The 8,858-nt window shown below is 45.3% G+C and overlaps 2 protein-coding genes across 4 annotated transcripts in view; both read left to right on the top strand.

Moving 5' to 3' along the window:
• The window catches only part of kat2a (K(lysine) acetyltransferase 2A), a 34,413-nt gene extending 31,658 nt beyond the window's left edge, over positions 1-2,755 (top strand). For both annotated transcript variants that reach the window (XM_035531601.1, XM_035531604.1), the window contains 3 exons: positions 620-683; positions 897-981; positions 1,380-2,755. In XM_035531601.1, the coding sequence (XP_035387494.1) occupies positions 620-683; positions 897-981; positions 1,380-1,573 (343 nt within the window). In that variant the 3' untranslated portion in view covers positions 1,574-2,755. The remainder of the gene's footprint in view (positions 1-619; positions 684-896; positions 982-1,379) is intronic.
• A 485-nt stretch (positions 2,756-3,240) lies between these two features.
• On the top strand, positions 3,241-8,481 carry dhx58 (DEXH (Asp-Glu-X-His) box polypeptide 58). 2 transcript variants are annotated; one of them, XM_027033019.2, is made up of 12 exons: positions 3,241-3,310; positions 3,800-3,973; positions 4,122-4,326; positions 4,909-5,099; positions 5,228-5,341; positions 5,455-5,587; positions 5,724-5,909; positions 6,130-6,377; positions 6,530-6,841; positions 6,962-7,152; positions 7,333-7,426; positions 7,569-8,481. In XM_027033019.2, exons 2-12 carry the CDS (start codon positions 3,800-3,802, stop codon positions 7,737-7,739), a joined length of 2,019 nt encoding a protein of 672 aa, XP_026888820.1. In that variant the 5' UTR covers positions 3,241-3,310; the 3' UTR covers positions 7,740-8,481. The 2 variants fall into 2 exon arrangements, with proteins under 2 accessions (XP_026888820.1, XP_026888819.1); XM_027033018.2 differs by having other exon boundaries at positions 3,261-3,346.
• The last annotated feature ends 377 nt before the right edge of the window (positions 8,482-8,858 follow it).

Genomic DNA, 8,858 nt, shown 5'->3' on the forward strand with positions numbered 1-8,858 from the left:
TGGCTATTCTTCCATCCATTCGAATGGTAGTCTTCCATTTTCTTCCACATCTCTCTGGCTTTGCTTTCCATTTTAAAGCATTGGAGATCATTTTAGTCGAGCAGCCTATCATTTTCTGCACTACTTTATACGTTTTCTGCTCTCCAATCAACGTTTTAATCAAAGTACGCTGTTCTTCTGGACTGTCTGGAACGTTTGGTTCAGGTTTTCAGAGAGAAATGCATTTACATGTGTTGGCTTCATCCTTAAATAAGGGCCACCTGATTGACATCTATTTTTTTCACAGAATGAATGACCTCACTAATTAAACTCCAAACTGCTATTATTTTGAACACGCCTGTTTCAATTAATTATTCAATTATGCAAACTCATGAATGTTGGGTCTGATGGTTTTCTATGACTCCGCTACACCTACTGGTAAGTTATTTGCCATGTAGTAATATAGTTTCTACCAAAAACAGTGAGTGATCTGGTTAGTCATATTGGACTGCTATTATTTTGAACACAACTGTATGTTGTGTATGTTCTGTTTAAGCCCCCTCTGTTTCCCTGGTGTTGCACTGCATTGTGGGAGTGTGTCTGACCCTGTTTAATCTGAGTGAGGTTTTATTGTCTCCAGTAAAGAACTGAAGGATCCAGACCTGCTCTACAACATCCTGAAGAACCTTCTGGCCCAGATTAAAGTACGAGCCAATACTTGCCTACCCAGAATCCTTAGAGCTCAGGTGGAACAGTGTGTCTGCTGAGTTATGTCTCGGTCAGATTCAACTAGACTGCTCTGTGACCTGAAGATTCAATGATCTCATGGAGAATGAAAATGTGTGTCTGTGTATGTGTAACACACCTTCTGAACTTTGGTGTATGTGGGTGGGTGTGTGTGTGTGTGTGTGTTACAGACGCACCCTGATGCTTGGCCATTCATGGAACCAGTGAAGAAGTCTGAAGCACCAGACTATTACGAGATCATTCGCTTTCCCATCGGTGAGTGTCTAGACAGACGATTAGGCAGTGGGATGGTTAGACAGACAGTTAGATAATAATATTATTATTATTATTATTACGTTTAATTTATATAGTGCCTTTCACAGACACAAGGTCACTTTACAATAACAGATGGAGGAGGGGGGAAAACAATTAATACAAACAACACAATAATTAGCAAATATGTGAAGAGAGGTGTGTTTGAAGTTGAGATCTGAAAGAAGAGAGTGGAGCAGACAGAGATTTGAAGTAAAGTGTTCTGGAGTTTTGGGGCCATGACACTAAAGGATCTGCAGATGTTGTGGTTTAACAGTTAGATGGTTAGACATTTAGGCGGTTAGACAGATGGTCAGGCGGTGTGGATGGGTGATATGATGGGACTGTCCTTGTGCCTCTAGACCTGAAGACCATGACAGAGCGGTTGAAGAACCGCTACTACGTCACCAAGAAGCTGTTCATCGCAGACCTGCAGCGTGTGATCACCAACTGCAGGGAATACAACCCCCCCGACAGTGAGTACTGCCGCTGTGCCAGCACGCTGGAGAAGTTCTTCTACTTCAAACTCAAGGAGAGTGGCCTCATTGACAAGTGATCTGCCCAGGGGTGGAGACAAGTGACCACACCCTCAACTAGGCCCCACCCAGGGGTGGATACAAGGGACCACACCCACACACGGGGTGGAGACAAATGACCACACCCACTGTGTGGGGGAGTGTGATCCGTGTCCCTCAGGGTTCTGCCCTGTGTCACTTTGATGGGTTACTGCTCTCCGCTTTACTGGACTGGACTACACGGACTGGATTCCCCCACCGAAAATGACGACGACAACCTCTCTGCATGTGACATTCAATCTGATTCATGACCCAGCAGGTTAGGCTGACTGGTGTAGTGTGCTGTAATTAATCAAAACAGAGCCAGAGTGAGCACAGGTCTGCCCTCTGACGGATCTGTCCAGTGACGGGTGGCACTGGAAGGGGGATTAATCAGTGACGTCCCCCTGGAGGTGTTGGTCCTGGTTTATCATTTTGATTTTCTGAATTTGGTTGGTTGTTGTGAGCATTTTGTTAGCGGTCCTCGTTAGCAATCATCGTTAGCGGTACCACGTGACTGATGTTCTGTGGCAGCGGCCCACGTTTTTGCCATTCGAAGTCATATTTAACATTCCAATCTTTCTTCTGTGTTTGAGATGTCATCGTGTCATGGCAACATCAGTTACTGTACATTTATGTTTGTCCAGTTCTCATGACATACCAGCAGTGGTTTGTCCAGGATGGGCCAGTTGTTTGGTATTTATTGGTTTAATTTCTAAGCTAATGTGTTGGTTTTCCAGGTCAAGTGTACATTTTCTGTAGGCCTGGAAATGGTTATTTAAAAAAAAAATGTAAATCTTGTACCTGAAAGAGTCCAGTTTGATCAGTCATTACACAGAATAGCAAGCACATATGCGTGCACACACACACACACACGGGCCTGATTCTGTCTGAGATTTCACTTTTCAGAGCGACGTGTGACACTGCGTATTCAGAGGGGATTCCCTGGAAACTTTGTTTTTAAGAACTGTTTATTCTCCGTTGAATCCTGATGTTCTATTGGCCAGTGCGGGTGGGGTGAGGGTGTGTCTCTTACACAGGGCCTGTCTAATGATCAGAAAAACATAACTGATGCCCAAAGACACGAGGCATTTCTTGGCTTTGACGTCATTTTGATGATGCTTGTAAATAGCTGCAGTTCTTTCTACTGTATCTGTGTTCATAATAAATGTTTTTATAAAGCACCTTTTGTCTGTTGTTTTGTTTTAAATGCCTTAAAATGCTATAGAGCAGTTATTGGTTCTGTAGCCACATGAAACACATCAGAACTGAGGCCCACACTGCCTGCTTGGAAAACGAAAGGTTACAGAGACAGGAGGAAGCCTTCTGTTCCCTTTTCCCCATGGCACTATGTACTGGAATGGGACCCCTCACAGGGGGTTCCCTCTTCTGTGAATGGGTCATTTCATAGCCCCTGTTATGCCTTCACATAGTGCCTTTATCATCTACAGAGTGTGGTGGTGTCTGCATTATTGAATCTTATGAATGTGAGTTTAGTGCCTCTCCACTACATACTGAAGCACCTTTTACTCATATTAAAATGGCCCCTATTCCTAATTACATGTTGGCTAACAGTCAATGGAAGAAACAATGTTGCTGTCATAATCTGGCACTTCTGTTGCTGTGTGTCGTTGGCTCCCCTGGGCGGGGCCCTTCCGCTGCGAGGTTTTCACTTTCGTTTCTGACAAATCAGCTGGGAAGCTAAAAGTTGAAGTGACGATCTCTTTTCCTCAAAGCAAGTAAGTCAACTGATAGGTAAACTTTCCACAGCACAGGTGAGTCGCTCAGTGTTAATTCAGTATTTCTGTGGTTTAACAGGCAGGAGAGGGAGAGAGCTCAGCACCAGGTGCTGTGAGACTGTTGCTGAACTGCTGTTGGTGTTTTGTGTTGTAATTCTAATATTTCTGCTTGTTCTCTAATAAAGAGGAGCGTTAGTCTCCCTCTGACAGTTTTCTGTTGCTTAAAAGAATAGAAACTTGACCACCGTTTTTATGACCAGTCTCTGGTTCATTATGTGGAGCCTAGGCGGGGGTAGGAGATGTCCAGGCAGGGGTAGGATTGTGGACAATGCTTGAGGGGCTGTCTCCCACTGGTGCGTTGGAGAGGAGAGAGCTTGGGTAGAAATCTGTTCTATGGGGTTACAGTTGTGTGAATCTCAGATAAAAAGTTCTGTTATTGTAATCTGCACTGAATGGCATGGTTGTTTCTTTTGTCATATGTGTGTTTAGATGGAGATTTCTCTGAGGTCGTACCAGGAAGAGGTGGTTCAGACCGCCCTGAGGGGAGAGAATAGTATCATTTGGCTCCCCACGGGTGGAGGGAAGACTAGAGCTGCAGTCTACGTGGCCCAGAAGCACCTGGAGAACCAGCCCAGAGCCAAGGTGGCCGTCCTGGTCAACAAGGTATCTACAGTGTTGAGGTTGGGCGTGGTCACCATGGCAACCAAACCCCAGCCATGAGCGTTTTCTTGTTCTTTTTTCCTCTTCTACTCCCTGTCTTTATCTTCTTTTACAGTATGTTTGTGGCCCTAATGGTGTGTGTGTTCCTTAGGTTCACCTGGTGGATCAACACTATCAGAAGGAGTTCTGTCCCCACCTGGGTGGGACTGCGAAGATTGTGGCCATCAGCGGAGACAGTAAAGAGAAGGACTTCTTTGGTCTTGTGGTCAGGGACTCGGACCTGGTCATCTGCACTGCTCAGATTCTGGAGAATGCTTTAATCAACACAGAGGAGGACAAGCATGTAGAGCTCACAGGTGAAGACCTCCAAAGTGCCCTCGCATACAGACCTCTGAGGAAGATGCCGTCACCAGGAATGGACTCTGGGGCTCTGGTAGAGTAGAGAGGCTCTGGTGTAGAGGTGCTCTGGTAGAGTATTGGAGATCTGGTATAGAGGGGCTCTGGTATAGTGGTGGAGGTCTGGTATAGTGGAGATGTTAGTGTTCTTCACTGTTCTTCTCCTTTTCTTTTCAGCATTTTAAAGCTAAAATAATGAAACTTCTGAATTTAATTCATTTATACATTCTTTAAGTATGTCTCTTGTATTTTCTCATATCTTGTATAATATCCTTTTATAGGTATTAGAACTATATGCTTGCTTTATTAGTTTGGTTTTACATTTACGGCATTTAGCTGACGCTTTTATCCAAAGCAACATAGAATTATGACTGAGTACAACTTGAGAAATTGAGGGTTAAGGGTCTTGCTCAGGGGCCCAACAGTGGCAACTTGGCAGTGGTGGGGCTTGAACAAGCAACCTTCCGATTACAAGTCAAGTACATTAACCTCTGGGAGACCACTGCCCCCCACTGTTTTGTGATTGGCTGTGTTTTCCTCAGACTTCACGCTGCTGATCATAGATGAGTGTCACCACACACACAAGAGCAGCATGTATAATAAGATCATGGCACGCTATGTGGAGATGAAGCTGAAGGGGGCAGGGCCTCTACCTCAGATCCTCGGCCTGACTGCCTCACCTGGCACAGGTGGGGCCAAGACGTTAGAGGGTGCCATCACTCATGTGCTGAAGGTATGTATGTGGGTGTGGCTCGCTGTGGTTTTGCTCCTACCATGTGTATTAACATGCCAGCATGTTCTCATGAAACTGATTGATTTAACTGATTGATTGATTGATTAAATCTCAACTCACTCTCACAGATCTGTGCCAATCTGGACTCTGTAATCGTGTTCACAAAACATTATGAGCCCGTGCTCACGGAGGCTGTTCCCAGACCTGTGAAAAAGTATGACATTGTAGAAGAACAGAATTTGGTACGTTACTCACCTGTGGAAAGACTTAGACTGTCAGCATTCAGTATCAAATATGTTTCAGCATAGCTTGACACATATGTGTATTTTATCCCTTAACCCCTGACCCCTAACAGGACCCATTTGGGCTCCATCTGAAGATGATGATGGGCATGATTCATGCGTTCATGTCATCAGAGCTGAAGGTCGTTCCCCGGGAGATGGGCACCCAGGAGTACGAGGCCGATGTGGTGGAACTGGAAAAAAAAGGTCTGAGGTCATCTCTGTGATGACGCCCCCCCCAACTGTACTGTGAGCAGGTCCTGGCTTCTACGCTTCAGAGATCTGCAGGAAGATAAGAGGACACTGTCTCAGGTGTGTGTGTGTGTGTGTTCGGGGTGTATAGGTGCTCAGGAAGAGAACAGACTTTTGGCTCAGTGTGCCCAGCACCTGCGGAAGTATAACGATGCCCTGCTGATTAAGGACGCCGTGCGCATGGTGGACGCGCTGCGTCTCCTAGAGGACTTTTACAGCTCCCGCAGGGACAACACACTGGACACCACTGACCTCTTCCTCTTGGCACTCTTTGAAGGTGTGGACCTGCTGCTCCTCCTTTAAATGCCTGACAAGATTAGGGGACACAGGGACGGTGACAGCACTGATGGTGATGATGGTGGTGAAGAAGGTCTTATGGTTTAAGGTTTTGAAGGAAAAAAGAGACCAGATGAATGAGTTTTCTGGATTATAAGATTTCAGCAGCAGTGGCTCTGTTGATGTTAATGATGACGATGATATTGGTCTTCCTCACCCAGAGAACAGGGTGAAGCTGAGACAGCTGTCTGCTGACGCACGCTACGAGAACCCCAAACTGGCCCAGCTGCAGCGCACCCTGGTGGCGCAGTTCCAGGACCCAGAGTCACGGGGCATCCTGTTTGCCAAGACCCGCGAGGGCACACGCTGCCTGTATGCCTGGGTGTGTGCCAACCCAGAACTGCAGCGCGCCAACATCCGGGCCGCCATCCTCACTGGAGCGGGCACCGGTGCCAACCACATGACCCAGGTAGGATCCTGGCATTGGATTTCTGTCCAGGAAGATGTTTTATTTCTAGATACCTTTCAGTGACCATAAAATTCTCTCTCAAGTCCATCACAGGCACCATAACGCACTTGTAATGTTATTCTTTGATTCTTGATTTGTGTGTTGGATTGTAGAACAGCCAAAAAGACACAATTCAAAAGTTCCGAAAAGGAGGTCTGAACCTCCTCATCTCCACTAGTGTAGCTGAGGAGGGCCTCGACATCCCAGAATGCAACATCGTGGTGCGTTATGGACTGCTGACCAATGAGATTGCTCAGCAGCAGGCCAGTGGGCGGGCCCGGGCAAAGGACAGCATCTACTCTGTGGTGGCGCTCAGAGGTGGGCGGGAGATGTGCAGGGAGAAGACCAACGAGTATCTGGAGGACCTGACAGGCAGGGCCATCAACCAAATTCACAAGATGGAGCCCAGCAAGTTTCACAAGAAGGTCTGGTTCTGATTGGTCCATTTCTTAAAACAAACCTAATTTGAAGTCCATTCAATACTCAGCTTTACTGCTGTGGTGTAGTTTATGAAAGTCATTTGGTTTGGGTGTGTCGGGGTCCAGGTGTTGGAGCTGCAGAGAGAAGCTGTGATGCAGCGCAACTTGGCCAGTGTACAGAGAGACCAGAGGAGACGCCGCTACGACCCCGCCCAGGTGGAGTTCTCCTGCCGAGGGTGTTTCATCACAGTCGCCCGTGGAGACCACATGAGAGTTGTCAACAGTTCACAGTATGTGAACATCAACCCTGACTTCAAGTGAGTCCCAGACAGGCTGGTCCATCCATGGGAGGACTTTTTTCACTGGCTTGTGATTCTGTGCCTGTATTGTATAAGATGGACAAACTCATTTTAAGAATTAGATTTATTCTATGATTTGGTTTATTATTTAATCATTTTTATGGTTATTGACTGTAAAACTGTTTGTTTTCCTTACAGGAAACATTATAATAAAGGAAACCAGATTTATCTGGACCGAAGTTTTGAAGATTGGGAGCCTGGTCACACCATCAGCTGTGCTGCTTGTGGACAAGTGAGGGTGGGAGTATGGCGGGGGGTGGGGGTGGGGGTGGGTGTATGTGAGGGATTGAGCAGTCTTATGTGGACTAGTTACAGCATGTTAAATCTAACATGTAACGTGTTGTAAAGGAAGGTTCCGTCTGTGTGTCTGTCAGGAATGGGGAATGGAGGTCAAAATCAGGAGCGTGCTGGTGTTGCCCTGTGTGAAGATAAAGGGCTTTTTATTGAAGACTCCTAACAGCAAACGCACGCTGGAGCAGTGGAAGGATGTGGAGTTCCCTGTGGAGGAGTTTGACTTTCTACAGTTCGTGTCTGATATGAACTGAGTGCGCCCGTTTCATTCTCATTATGGCGCTAAACTAGAACACTTTGTCATACCAAGTACCTGTCTTTGCTGTTTTACTCCGTGTTGACCACCAGGTGTCGATCTTGTGTAATATTTCGTTTAAACGCTTCAGTTTCTCTGGAGGCTGGTCGCTGCGTCCCAAGGCTTCATGTGTCAGAAGTGTTGACGTTAGGAGAACCGTGTAGGGTGTGAACTTGTGACACTGTTTGCAGGGCAAATGTGGATCCTTTCACTCCCGGAACGTACTGATGATGACTTCAAATGTCTGTTTACAGTCTGTTTTAATATTTCTATGTTGTACCAGGTGAACTAATGTACTTTGAAATTAAATGCAATTAAATGTAATGAAATTAAAGCAAAGCTAACATTAAATGATCAATTTTAAAGATTTAGACAGTTGATTTATGCTACACAGCATGCACTAATAAAGGAAGTCTGTAAAAACAATCATAAAATCTTTTACAAGTGTAATTTCCAGTTTGAAGTGTCCATGTGTAATGTGTTAAACTCCATTATGAACTCTGTTTTGACTTCCTGTCAACAGTATATCACAACGCACTGGGCCAGACAGTGTATTTGATCATCATTTGTGTCTGTGTCCAGTGAACTTTCTCTATTCTGTGTTTATTAACCTTTTATTACTCCTGGGACATTCTCTGTAGCTTTTATTGTATGAGGGATCATTGTTCCATAAATAAATAAATAGGGTCAGCTAAATGCCATAAATGTAAATCTAAATCTAAATGTAATCCTTAGTCAAGTGTGTCCATGTCAAGCAGGAGGGCTGGAAGAACTGTAATAAACTAAAACATACAAATATCACTTAAATATAAACGTGATGTCATGTTAGGTAAGAGTTTTACATGCTGTGTTTTCCAAGATTATGATTATTTTGATGACGGATCCTTTTATCGACAGCTCTAATAGACCAAGACTGTTAACAGGCTTTTCATGGTGACCAGTGACTGAGCACTGGGAGTCTGGTTTGCCTTGTAAATGTTGCCTTGGGAAGTTTGCTTACTGGTCTTCAGATGGGTGATATGGCACTGGATCTCCCTGGGATTGTCTGGTTTAAAGAATCAAACAAGTAACTGGGGTG

This window comes from Electrophorus electricus, chromosome 1 (assembly GCF_013358815.1).
Source record: "Electrophorus electricus isolate fEleEle1 chromosome 1, fEleEle1.pri, whole genome shotgun sequence".
Taxonomy (NCBI): Eukaryota; Metazoa; Chordata; class Actinopteri; order Gymnotiformes; family Gymnotidae; genus Electrophorus; species Electrophorus electricus.